At 41.2% G+C, this 13,841-nt stretch overlaps 1 protein-coding gene across 1 annotated transcript in view; it reads right to left on the minus strand.

The window, feature by feature from the left end:
- Positions 1 to 2,761: 2,761 nt before the first annotated feature.
- Positions 2,762 to 13,841, minus strand: part of ERO1A (endoplasmic reticulum oxidoreductase 1 alpha) — a 31,914-nt gene continuing 20,834 nt past the window's right edge. Inside the window, 9 exon segments of the mRNA XM_042446095.1 lie at positions 2,762 to 3,979; positions 5,132 to 5,265; positions 6,336 to 6,422; positions 7,783 to 7,852; positions 9,165 to 9,411; positions 10,027 to 10,119; positions 10,574 to 10,600; positions 12,279 to 12,296; positions 12,684 to 12,730. Coding sequence (XP_042302029.1) covers positions 3,919 to 3,979; positions 5,132 to 5,265; positions 6,336 to 6,422; positions 7,783 to 7,852; positions 9,165 to 9,411; positions 10,027 to 10,119; positions 10,574 to 10,600; positions 12,279 to 12,296; positions 12,684 to 12,730 — 784 coding nt within the window. The 3' untranslated portion in view covers positions 2,762 to 3,918.

Genomic DNA, 13,841 nt, shown 5'->3' on the forward strand with positions numbered 1-13,841 from the left:
AGTCTAACATGTGGAGGACTATCCATCAATGATACCTTTATTGGCCAACAAAAATGCACAATATACTTGTTGCAAGCATCTTGCCTGATGAAGCCGCCCATGGAGCTTTGAAAGCTTGCAATATGTATATTGTGCATTTTGGTTGGCCAATCAAGGTATCACTGATGGATTTTTGTTTGCATTTGTTAAATGGCCAACATAGCTACCCCTGCATATGGAGGACTATATAACTGATGGTTACTTTTGTGAGACTGGGTTACAGTGACCCTTTCCTACGTTCTTCTAGGCAGAATAAATTGAGAAGACATTTACCATTACTTTTTTCTGAGGCTGAGAGAGTATGACTTGCCCAAGGTGGGTTTCCATGGCTGAAGTCCTAATCCAATGCTTAGTACACCACTTGGGCTCTTGCCATAATTTCCCTCAAACTCATGTTTGGGGAGAAACAGAAATGACATTCTCCCAGGCCATCTATGGATGTTTCCTAAGATCACTAGATAACTTGCTTTTAAGAAACCTTCCTCAAGAGGTAGGCCAAAATATTTTTTAGCAAGAAGTTCAGGTACACATGGCTGCTGTGATTCTACAGCTAACATCCTTATCACAGAATATATGGATGTACCTGCCTTGTTCATGGGGGATATATTGCAAGATCTCCAGTGGGTGCCTGAAACTAAAGATAGTACCAAAACCTATACTAGGAATTTTTCCAGGCCATGACTGTCCATGGGTAATAAATCACGGCTAAGGTAGGGGAGAATATGTAACATTTTTGGACTGTACCTACCTAACTGAAACCGAGGACAAGGGTTTCATTCCTCTGTGCCTTCAAGCTGAAGGCTTCCTCCATCTCAGCAGAGAGAAAGGTACTAGGAAGATCCATAAAATCAGGGTGTTTAAATAGGAACAGAAATATAGCTGGTGCTCCATAGTCAGGGATTCAAGCATTCATGGCTGGAAAATATTTTAATATATAATTACAAAATGCAAGCCTTGATTTTGCCATTTTATATAAGGGACACCATTTTGCTATCCATTATATTTAATAGGATTTGAGCATCCATAGATTTTAGTATCCATGGAGGATCCTGAAACCAAACCCCAGCAGGTACCAAGGGTACACTGTACTTGGTTCTTGATTCTACTTTTTTGTTTTGCAAATGCAAATACAGTCATCTCTCCTAACTAACGGATGTGGGATCCACGCCATCAAATATCTGCGGAGGGGCGACCTCCGCTATTTCCAATGGTGTGTGCGCCTGGGAGCACACCCCATTCAATGAGGCTTGAATATGCACAAGCCTCCGTTTTTGCAAAGGGGGGGAGGGTCCAGAACAGATCCCCTGCACAAATGGAGGGCCAACTATATATCCCATCCCATTGTAATCTAGCACATTCAAATCACTGGGTCTGTTCCTCTGACAATGCCCTTCAGCTTCTATTCACACACAAAAAGGCAAAGAGTATTTTGGCATGTATATCCCATTTCCATTTTATATTTCCACATTTTGCCCATCTCACCTGCTAGTACTGAGCAAAAATGCAAAAGCAAGCCTCTCTGAATTCCTTCTGCTCTTGACAAATCCTAGGTTTGCATTTCACAGTAAAAGCAATTCCACATTGCTGTACTCCCTGAGAACGCTGAAGCAGGTATCGGGTGGTTCTGTCTACACTAGTTGCAGCAGTTTGATACCACTTCAACTGTTATGGCGCCATCCTAAAGAATCCTGGTAGCTGTAATTTAGAGATGTACTGGAAATTCTCCCCTGAAGTATAGCACTAGAGCTGTTTAGCAAGGAATTGTAAGTATTTCAGCAGGCTGCATATTCCAGAATTCCACAAGATTGAAGCCTTGGTAGCTAAAGTGATATCAAACTGCTCTAATTTTGTAGTGCAGATGCACTCTAGACCTCACCAAGCAGAGACAGTGTTTGGACTTCAGTAGGCATGTGAGCTGAATTGCCCAAGGAAGGGGGGAGGGGGGAGAATAGCTTTCCATCCTTTCTGAAGATCCTACTGTTTTATGTGCCATCAAATCGTTTCCCACTGATGGCAACCCTAAGGTGAATCTATCATGGGGTTTTCTTGGCCAGATTTGTTCAAAGGGTGTTTGCCACTGACTTCTTCTGAGGCTGAGAGAGAATGTGACTTGCCCACGGTTACCCTGGGGTTTCCATGGCTGAACAGGGATTTGAACCCAAGTCTCTCAAAGTCCTAGTGCAACACTCAAACAACTACACCACATTGCCTTTCTGGGAGTTCAGCTCCCTCTGTATCATCCATTTTCATGATGTCCTAACCCAGCACAGCCAATTATGGGAGCTGTAGTCTATCACAGCTGGAGGGCAGGAAATTGACAGAAAGCAAAATTCTGACCAGCTTTGTGGTCCTTCCATGCCCACCTAAGGATATCAGTAAATTCTCTTGACATTCCCAACTGGAATAGACCCAATCAATTCTTGAAAGGCAGGGCAACACAATAGTAACTCCCAGTGATACCATGGGTCTTCTCTAGCTGGAACTACCAACTGGATTCCAGACACCATTTGAACTGGTTATAGCAAGGGCTCTGTGAGCCGGTGTTGCATAGTAATCTAGTATAGTAGTCTCCAATTGTCCCCCCCCCCCAATGTTTGGTTTCTAACATCTTGCCTGAAGAAGAAGCCCACAGGATTTCGAAAGCTTGCAACAAGTATATTGTGCATTTCGAGTTGGCCAATAAAAGTATCACTGATGGATTTTTGTTTGCATTTGTTAAATGACCAACACAGCTACCCCTGCATGTTCTCTGTATTGTGAGATACCGCATTGTAGCTGCAACAGGGGAACCATAGTGGACTGAGACTTCAACCAAGGTAAAACATTTTTTTCTTCTTCAGTTTGGACCAAATGTGCATGTTTTACCTCCACCTCACCAAAATATTCCTGATGCAAAAACATGGGAGACTTCTTAAGGAACCCATTGTTCCCTGACTACAAAGAGGCCTGTGACATGTGGATTTGGGAGGATAAAAAGGGCTAGAGAAGGACCAAAAGCTATGAGAATCAGCTGAAATTAGTTTACAAGACAGACAAAAGCTTGTCTTCTGATGCTGGGAATGAAAAGAAGGGTTTGTTAGCCTGCTCTGTAAGACATTCATAATGATCCATCTCCTCTCGAGACATTCATAATAATCTGCAAATTCACTGTGCAGAATTGGGAAGCTGCTTTTTTTTGGACAACAATTCCCAGCCAGCTAAGGTTCTGGGAGCTGTAGTCCAAAAATGTAGCTTCCCAAAGCTCCATTCACGTCTCCTTGAACTCTCTGCTCTTTAGGATTATCCTTTGCTTAGGTTCCCTGATATTCCCTGTTGCTTGTCTTATTTCTTTGTAGTTACTTCAGGGCAAACAATGCACATTACAACAAACTAGTCACAAGGCCAGCATCCCTAAGAGGCTGGAAATGGTGCATCCCCTGAATCCTATAGAACAGAGGTGAGCAGGAGATTGTTGGCCACCCAACCTGAGTGGGATATCACTGGATCAGGTAGATCTAGACCAGATCCAGCAATTGGATTTTTTAAAAAAAACAAGGACTTCCTGAGAATTTAAGAACAATGAAGAAAGGGCTAATTTCAGTTAGAGAGATTCCATCAAGTAAGAGCACAATGGTGGACCACAGGGATTCCAGGAAACGGAGAAACCACCACAATCCTAAAGTCCACCTCTCTCTGTCCTGGGAGATCAGATTCACCTGAGGATTTCAGCTGCCAGAGAACCAACTGTAAACTTGCAAGCCGGAGACTGCGGTGGGATTTTTGGAGCCCATGCTGACTTTGCCCCCTTGCCCTAAACAGGCTTGACACTCGCACCAGCAGAAAACCCCTCCGAGTCCTGCCTTTGTAGAATAAAGGAGCCAGTCTTTATAAGAAGCCATTTCACTGCAAGGGTCGCAAGAGGTTCCTGAACGTTTCCAGTTCTTTAATGCTTGTTGAAATCCTGCAGTGAAAGACACAAGGGGGGGGGGGGGAATCTGATTAAATTTAACTGAAATACGTACAGTAAATATAGGCAAAGACAGAGCTGTGTGTATGTTGCAAGTTTCAACATGGAGCAAGTTCCTTAATATCCCTATCTAGTAGAGAGCTGCAGTTACATTACTATGTAGGAGAGCCAGCAAAGAGCTCCATCTTGCCAGTGTCCCATTATGCATCTTCACGATTCACGATCAGGGTTTCTTAGCACCTCTGCTATGTAGCTGTTAGCCCTCCGTATCCACATGGTGATGATGGCTGGCTTCCTTCCCACATGGAATTCAAAAAGGAAGTGGACAAGCTGGAAACAAGTCCAGAGGAGGGCAACCAAAATGGTGAAAGGTCTGGAAACCATAAGGCCCCATGAGGAGAAACTTAGGGAGCTGGGTATGTTTATCCTGGAGATGAGAAGATTATGAGGTAAGATGGTGACCCTGTTTAAGTATCTGAAAGGGTCATATTGAGGATGGAGCAAGCTTGTTTTCTGCAGTTCCACAGAATAGGACATAGAACAATAGATTCAAACTACAGGAAGAGAGATTCCACATAAACCTTAGGAAGAACTTGCTGGTGGTAAGAGCTGATCAGCATTGGAAGACACTGCCTTGAAGTGTGGCAGAGTCTTTTTCTTTGGAAGTTTTTAAACAGGGGCTGGATGGCCATTGGTCACAGGGAGGGCTTTGATTGTGTCTTCCTTGCATGTCTAAATGGGGTTGGATAGGATGGCCCTTGGGGTCTCTTCCAACTCTATGATTCTGTGATTTATGATCCTTGCAAGCATTCCTGCTAAGTTGCTCTGAGGGCATGCTCACAGCAGTGGCACTGCCTGGCTTGCAGGAACCTCGTGTTTAGGCAGCCAGCTGTTGTGTGCCGAAAACCCACAGCAGATAAGGAAGACATTCAGGATGGATTCGGAACTAGAATACTCTGGGGGCAACCTGAAGTATTCTGGCAAATATAGACAAGCCCTACATGAAGCAAGGCCTTTCTTCTTGCTGTGAACTGTGTAAATACAAACAAAAATGCCCAACTACTTCCACAAGGAAACTATATGCATGCCTACAACACCCAACAAGATTCTAGCCATTATGTGACAGTACGCACACCACACACTCACCTTCCAAAAGCATTGAAGAGGGACACGATTTCTTGCCTTGTTAGCTGGAATTTGGGTGAAGGGCCTTTTTCTGCCATGTTTTCTATCAGGCGTTCAGAAAAGAGGATCTTCAAAGCTGTTCCTAGGCCTTGAGTCTGTATGCACAGAAGGGAGATGTAGAGTCAGTCAACCTGTTAGTGGGGAGGCTGGTTGCTATAATGTCAGTAAGAAGATGAAGCTATTCAAGGAGCTGAAACTATTTTGCGGACAGGGTAAGGTGCATCTACACTGCAGAAGTAATGCAGTTTGACACCACTTTAACTGCCATGGCTCCATCCTTCAGAATCCTGGGATCTGTAGTTTTGTGAGGCAACAGCACCTTTTGGCAGAGAAGGCTAAAGACCTTGTAAAAGTACAACTCCCAAGATTCCACTTAAAGTGGTCTCAACTGCATTATCTCTACAATATAAATGCACTCTCAGACTGCAGGCTGGACTGAATTCACTGCCGCTGTGATCTATAACACAACCTTCTGCAGCCTCTCAGCCTTAAGATACAACTCCCATCATCCATGCTGGCTGCCTGATTCTGGGAGCTCTGGTCCAAAAAAAGCAAATTTTCCCAGCATTGAATTCAACATTCAATTTCCTAGCAGATTAAAGGTGTCTGTGCATGCACACCTCAGTTAACAACACCTCTGACAATGAATCTCCTTTGTACAAAAGCCTTATATACCTGTCCAGCTCGCTCTTTCCCCTCAGCTTCTGTCTAGATGGATTTTTCTTTTTATAGCACCATTAGACTGGTAGGAAGATGAAAGAGGGATGGAGGAACACACATTTCTGGTGTTAAGTTGCAACAGCATGCCCACAATAAACAATGCAATCAACAAAGCTGAGAAAGAGTGGGTTTCTACTCTAGGTGATCCTTTTCTGGCTGTGTGTGCTTATATACAATAGGCAAGGTAAACAGTAGCTGACTCCAGAATCCCTTGCTGAGCATGTATGAACAGCAAAATAGAGGCAAAGGGGGAAAGCGGATAGTCTGCATCTCCATGTTGAGGGAAAGCATAAAAATCTCTAAATCTATCATTTTGGTCACCAATGTGGAAATCCATTAAGGAACACCTGTATGTACTATGCTAAGACTGAGGATTTTAAAATTAGTAAAAATTCAAATAAATTAGAACGAAGAAAAAAATGGTGAGAGGAAGGACATTACTAACCTGTAGTTTCCCCCAAAGGCGACATTTAATACAACCAACACAGTCCATAATCCTTGAAATGTTCCTAAAATGGAGCCTAAATTCTTCCTGGTAGGGAGGTGAGGAAACAGAAGAAATGTTGCTTAAAAACATTGCCTTTTCTTTATCTGATTACTAGAAGGACTGTTATCACACTGGTTTTCTGTCCTGCCGGAACAGCACTAGTTGGCATCATTTCTCTTCACACTTTTTGCCATGATAGCACTTTGGCGATGCATGGTCATGCGATCTGTTTTCTGCGTTGCCAAACGCCGCCTCAGGGAGCGATCACAGCTGTCAAGCACCTTTCAAAGCCACCTGCTGTGCAAATGTGCACACAGCAGCCAGCTTCACGGCTGCCATGGTCACTGCTCCGAACCCACTCCCAAGGCATGGGGCTGCTTTGTGCCCATTCACACACCAGACTCAGGCAAACAATCGCAGCCGCCAACTGCCTCTCCCAAAGCCAGCTGCTGTGTACATGTGCACACAGCAGTCAGTTTCAGGAAGGTGTTGGCAGCTGCTGTCGTTGCGAGAGGGAGAGGAGCAGAATCATGCCCATTCACATCATGTAACTGCCTGAGAAGTGGAATTGCCACGGAAGGAACCTATCGCACAAAGGCAGTAATAGAACAGCAGCGAGACTGAAAGCCTATTGACAGGTTTTGCCCATCAGTGAAAAGGTGTACTACAGCAATGCGTAGATTGGATAGTAAACAAAGATATGTAACAAAACAAATTTTAAAAGCCGTCCATACAGTGATTACTTCTGGATGGAAAAAGGAATCTAATTGGAACAAGTCTTATTTGTTTAAATATATAAAAGAATAATATTATTTGATTTCCTTAGGGAAAGAAGACTTAAATATACTGGAGTAAGCAATAAAGAATCATGGAGAGATAAATGGGTAATTGTGATTAAAGTGGAAGGTGGACAGTAAAATGGGGTATGAAGAAGTAAAAAGGCTAATTAATGATATTTTCCATATCTCCAAAAATGATTGTTAATTTAAATGAAATGTATTTCCTCCAAGTGCATGTTTGTGGGAGAAGGAGGGGGGGAAGCATATTATGAATTATGGATCGTGTAATTTGTACTATGTGAATAATAATGTTTAAAACAAATTTTAAAAAAAGAGGACTTGGAGATTCCTAGAGAGATGTTCTCTTAGGTAAAATGGGGCTTCTTAATTTGTTGTTTTTCCACTTTCACAGGGGTCCTTCACCCCTAAACCAGCGAATGTGAGGGGACCACTGTATTCTGTTACTGGCACCTCTGCTCCCTAAGCAAAAGGAATATTTTGCTACATCCATAGCAGTTTAGCTTATAGAGTAGGAGGTTTCACTACTGACAGCATACAATATAGAAACAGTTGATTCTGGGGTATAAATGGGAAGCACAAAGAGTGGCTTGGAAAAGAACTGTTACCTTTAACTTGGCAGCTTCTCTTTGGTTTCCAGCAAAAAGAGAATTTTCATCAAAGTGCAAAGGGAAAGATCTGAAGCAGAAGGGTGAAAAATGTCATTTATAATAGGAGTCCTTTTACAGACAAATATTAGTCAAAGGGAAAATTAAAGATCTCTGAATTAACAGCAGATTGTGGAAAAGATTTCTCAAAGAGCTTACCTTACAGATCTACCAGCTATTAGACGTCCACTACAAACTTTTAATAATCTGATGGTTTTCATCTAGGACTCTGTGTTACTAGATTTTACTTTTGGGACTGGTTTCATAGGACTGATGAGATCTTGGCATGGGTGTAATACTGCCATTTCTTTTCAACACTAACTAACTTGCATCCTGTAGCTTGTGTCCATTGCTCTGTGTCCTAGTCTCTGGATCAGCAGAAAACAAACTTGCTCCCTCCTTAATATGGCATCCGCTCACATATGTAAACATAGTTATCATGGCTAAGAGCAGCCAGAATTCACTCAGACACATCCCTGTCACTGACAGGTAGCTAGGAGAATTGATCTTTTTCTGATAGCCTTGCAATTGCTGTTTTGTAACAAGGGTAAATGACATTGCTCAGGGAGATACAGGTTACTTCCTTTTGCAATGTCCTAAATATATATGTATGCAGGTGTAAACTGAGGTTAGCCCCATCTGTGACAGCAAAAAGGATTCAAGCCCTAGCTAGCACAGTCAATAGTGAGGAATACTGGGCATTGGAGTCCAACAACATCCTGACAGCCCCACAATTCCCAGTACGGATGTAGAGTCTATTTGTTTAATGGATTAAAACTACAGGAAAAGAGATTCCAACTAAACTTCAGGAAGAACTTCCTGACGGTCAGAGATGTTCGACAGTGGTATGTGCTGCTGCCTCGGAGTGTGGTGCAATCTCCTTCTTTGGAGGTTTTTACACAGAGTCTGGACGGCCATCTCTTGGGAGGGCTTTGATTGTGTCTTCCTACATGGCAGGGGATTACAATGGATGGCCCTTGAGGTCTCTTACAACTCTATGATTCCATGATCTTTAGTTGCTTTCAAGATTTGACAGGGAGGCTCGACAGATAAAAAAACAAAGATTTTAAAAATTCTACACCATGGTAAGTCAAATTCTTCCTAGACAGACAGACAGATAGGCATATGCTGGATTTTTTAAACAGTACACATATGATATCAACCTCCATCCGCCCTCCGTGCCAATGGCACAGCCGGCAAGGGATGACAAGAGTCATAGTCCAGCATATTTGTAGGTGTCCAACTGGGACAAGCTTCCACTATGCAAATGAAGAAATTAATTCTTCTACCCTTCATAATGGGATCGTTCCGCCTCTCAGCCCCAATCACACCTTTACACTTACTTTGTTAAGTGTAGAATTTCCAGAAGGAGCTGCTTGGTTTCTTCATCTTGAGTTTTATCCCCCGTGAACAATTGGAAGTCCAGACGCTCGAAAAAAGGCAGGACTTTGGAAAGGGCCCGTAATTCAATCAGGTAGATGAAATACAGGTTCTTCAGCCTCCTGGGACCTTCCCCTTGAGTCAGGACTTCGTCAAAACGCTGCTGGAATTCAGTCACATTGTGTCCCCACTGCTTCTCTGCCCAGGTGTCTTGGAAGAGAAAAGAGAGACTAGATTCAGTGTCCTAAAATGTCTTTGATATGAAATAAGATACTTATTGGCAGGCAAAAGAAAGTTTATGTATAGTGTCAGATAAAAAACACTGGGGGAAATGTTAAAGTAGACTTTATGGTAATATTTTGTTGATGGTATATTTGTCATGTTAATTTGTTTTATTGTTTTTTTTTATGCTTTTTGTTTGTTTTTTTGGATGGTTTCCTTTGTTGAAAGATATAAGTGACTTGTTTTTCTTAATTTGTATGGCTATAAGAAGTATCAATAAAAGTTTTATGTTTATTATTTTTAAAGAAAGATATAGCCGTGTTAGTCTGTAAAATCAGTATGTAAAGAGATCTTGTAGCACCTTTGAGACTATGAAAGAAGGAAGTTGGCAGCATGAGCTTTCCTAGACTTAAGTCTACTTCCTTAGAGGCATTAGACTGAAGTCTATGAAAGCTCATGCTGCCAACTTCTTTCTTTCAGTTAGTCTCAAGCGTGCTACAAGATCTCCTTACAAACGCCACAGTCGTGTCTGGCCCCTTCCATGCGTGGGGACATCTTTGACTGATTGTGCCAGCTAATTACAGAGAAAGCTTTGGGACCAACCTTTCAGAAGATATCTGGCGCTGAGATGGGTGTTGATGCTTGCATGGAGACCCGATATGAGTTTGTAGAAAGCCCTCTTCTCCACACAGAGGCCTGCAAGAAGACATTGAAAAGACCTCAGGAAGGGAACACGTCTCCAGTTCAGGGTTTTAAAAGATCAAAGGGTCATTTAAATAAATACAGGTTGAGTCTCCCTTATCTGAAATATCTGAGACCAGAAGTGTTTTGGATTTCAAGTTGTTGCTGCTGATTTTGGGATGTTTGCATATAAACAACGCGATATTTTGGAGATGGGAATCAAGTCTAAACATGAAATTCATGGTTCGTATGCACTTTACCCACACACCTTGAATGTGGTGTTGTACATAATATCTTCAGTAATTCTGTGCAAATTTTGTGCACACTGAACCATCAGAAAGCAAAGGCGTCACTATGACAGCCACCCATGTGGACAATGCTGGATTTTGGAACCCTGGATAAAGGAAACTCAGCAATGCTGCATTTGCCACTGAAAGCAGAGCATAGAGAGGGGAAATAAAACAGTTACCTTCCAGCCAATTGTAAAACATGTTCCCTGGAAATAAAGAAACAAGACCAAAATTACAAAAATGACAGATATCAAAATGATGTATGTGTGTTGTATTACGTTTTTGTAATATGTCTAATGTGTACGTTATTTGTTATTTGTTGATTTGTTGATTAAATGTATGTTGGGAAAAAACTTTAATCAAAATTATTTTTTTTAAAAAATACAAAAATGACAAAAAGTTAATATCCTTAAATATCCTGTTTCTTTCAGGGCTGCCTTAAAAGACATATGGAAACTTCAGGTGGTTCAAATAATTGCAGCCAGATTACTTACAGGGCTGGTTACAGGATGCATAATTCTTTTTTAAACTTTGTTTAATTATATCTTAATGCTTTGTATTGTTTTAAACTTGTACTGTTTTAAAGTTTGTCAGCCATCTTACCAAGAGAAAGGTGGATTATTATTATTATTATTATTATTATTATTATTATTATTATTATTATTATTATTATTATTTTCTGTAGCAGCTCCACTGGCTGTTAGGATGATTGCAGGGATATTTCCAAGTGTTAGTTATGACCTATAAAGCCTTATGCAGCTCAGTTCCAGATTGTATGAAGGACCTCATATGAGCCCACCTGAGCTTTGAGATCTTTAGAGGAGGCATTTCTCTTGATCCCAACACCTTTACAGGAATTTTTATTGAGAACACAACAGAGGCCCTTCTTGGTGGCTGTTCCCAGACTTTGGAGATTTAAAGCCCTATATGGCTCAGGTCTAGGTTTATCTAAAGGACTATATCCTCCCGCACAGATTTGCTCATGGTGTGAGATCTTCTGGGGAGACCTTTCTCTTTGTCCTACCATCCTCCATCCTTACAGGAACACAGGAGAGGGCCTTCCCAGGCCCTGAAACTCTTTCCCCAGAGAAGTTAGCCTAGCACCCTCCTTATTATCTTTCTGCAAGCCTTTGAGAATTGTATAACATGCAAAACTTGTTGTTTTTAATGATTTATGAGTGTGTGTTTTTAATTAAAAAGACACAACACTCCACTGGAGTTTGGTTCCAGGATCCCCCATGGATACCAAAATACTGTGGATACTCGAGTCCCAATATATACAACTGCACAGCAAAATGATGTCTCTTACATAAAATGGCAAGATCACATTTTATTTTGGGATGTTTTGGGGGGTTGGGAGTATTTTCAAGGTGTGGATGGTGGAATTTATATATTTTGGGAATATTTTCAAGCCGTGGATGCTTGAATCCATGGATACAGAGGACCAACTGTATAACAGTGGAGTCAATCTTCAGTCCTATGCACTCTTCTTGCATTCACTGACTTCCCCTTAAAAGGTTTTCGTGGCTCCATTATACAATTGTACTGTCCCTTATCATATACTTAAATATGATTCTATCATGGACTTTCAAAAGTCATTTACATACTTAAGATAAATAATCCATTTCATTTTTGCATCTTTAGTCTACAAAACCAGCAACTGCAAATTCGCCCCTTATATCACTTAAATAACTCATGTTTATTTTTTAAATTTGATTTTAATCTTTTAATTGACTGTAAGCTTTTTGCTAGTTTAATTACTTCTTTACACTGTGCATTTTTAAAATCTATGTTTGTTTTTATACGCCGCTTGAGATCCAAATTGGTGAAAAGGTGGGATAAAAATAATGTTATTGTCATAGGTTTACAACTGGAAACACTCACCTTCATTTTCTCCTGTTGCTGTTGCAGATCCAAAAGAAAAGATGAAAATGTACATTAACCTTCAGAAACAAACAGTTTTAAGAAATGAATAATCTACCAACTAGAGCAAATGTTTAGGTACTGTTTGCCCTCAAATCACAAAGAAAACTACCCAATTGTGTAAAAATGTGCAAAAATACCTCTGATCTCCACAAAATACTGTACTCAAATATGTTTTGTTTTGTTTTTTTACTAATCCCTCTTTAAATAGTAAGACAAAGTGAGGAGGCAACATCTGAGATGGACTTAAAATAGAGATATTTCAGTATTTTGTGCAAACCCCAAGGAGATCAAGGGGGGTTGAACTGGCCCCTGGCTCCATTACAGTTGCCCATTCTTGCACCAAGGCAAAGAAATCAAGCCTACCTTTGCTAGACGTCAGTGGATTGAAAGGCCTTTGTATGGACTGAGGCCTAAGGGGAAAAGGGAAAAAAACACATAAGATGATGATGATGATGATGATGATGATGATGATGGCAACATTTATATCCCACTTTCCCCCAGAATTGGAACGCAAAGCAGCTTACACTTTAAAAGCACAGTACAATTAAAAACATACCAAAGTGAGCATTAAAACAGAATATTAAAATAGACCACTTGCTAAAAGAATAAAGTCCACAATTAAAAAGACAAAAGGACTTAAATAAGACTACGTGTTTAAATTACTTCTACCTCATGTTCTGATTTAGAATAAAAAATTAGACAATCTACAATCATATTCTTCAAAGGTGTAACTCAAACAAACCAGCTGATCCCATAGTGAGCAAGTGTTACTTTGTGCCTTCAGGTTGTTTTCAACTTTAGGCTACCCTGGGATTTTCTGGGCTAGCTTTGCTCAAAGGGGGTTTGCTTCTGAGGCTGAGAGAGTGTGACTTGTCCAAGGCCACCCAATGGGTTTCCACGGCCAAACAGGGATTCGAACCCTGGTCTCCCAGTGGCCCAGTCCAACATTCAAACCACTACACCATGCTGGCAGTGATCATTATAGCTCCTCGAAAGGTTGAGCAAATATAACAATTTTTTACTCCTGGATAAAGGAGCCAGCGTGGCGTAGTGCTTTGTGCATCGGACTATGATTCAGGAGAGCAGAGTTCGAATCCTGGCTCAGCCATGGAAACCCACTGAGTGATCTTAGAAATGGCAAGTATGTTTCTATACCAGTTACCAATGTACTAAGTGATTTAGAAAGTGTAAGCTAATTGCCCCCAACAAGCTGTGTACTCATTTTAGCGACCTACAGAAAGATACCAGGCTGAGTTGACTCAGAGCCCCTGGCTAGTATTGAACTCACAACCTTAGAAAGTCACTCTCTCTCAGCCTCAGAGGATTGCAATGGCAAACCCCCTCTAAAGAAACTTGCAAGGAAGTTCAGGGAGGCCATAAGTCAGAAATGACTTGAAGGCACACAACAGCAACTAAAGGCTAAAAGAGAGTCTGCTAGGCAAGTATTTTCATTTTTAACTGTATTGTTCTTTTAATTTGTAATCTGCTTTGTGTCCCAATTGTGGGGGGAAAGCAGAAGGA

Source organism: Sceloporus undulatus, chromosome 1 (genome assembly GCF_019175285.1).
Source record: "Sceloporus undulatus isolate JIND9_A2432 ecotype Alabama chromosome 1, SceUnd_v1.1, whole genome shotgun sequence".
In the NCBI taxonomy this organism is placed as follows: Eukaryota; Metazoa; Chordata; class Lepidosauria; order Squamata; family Phrynosomatidae; genus Sceloporus; species Sceloporus undulatus.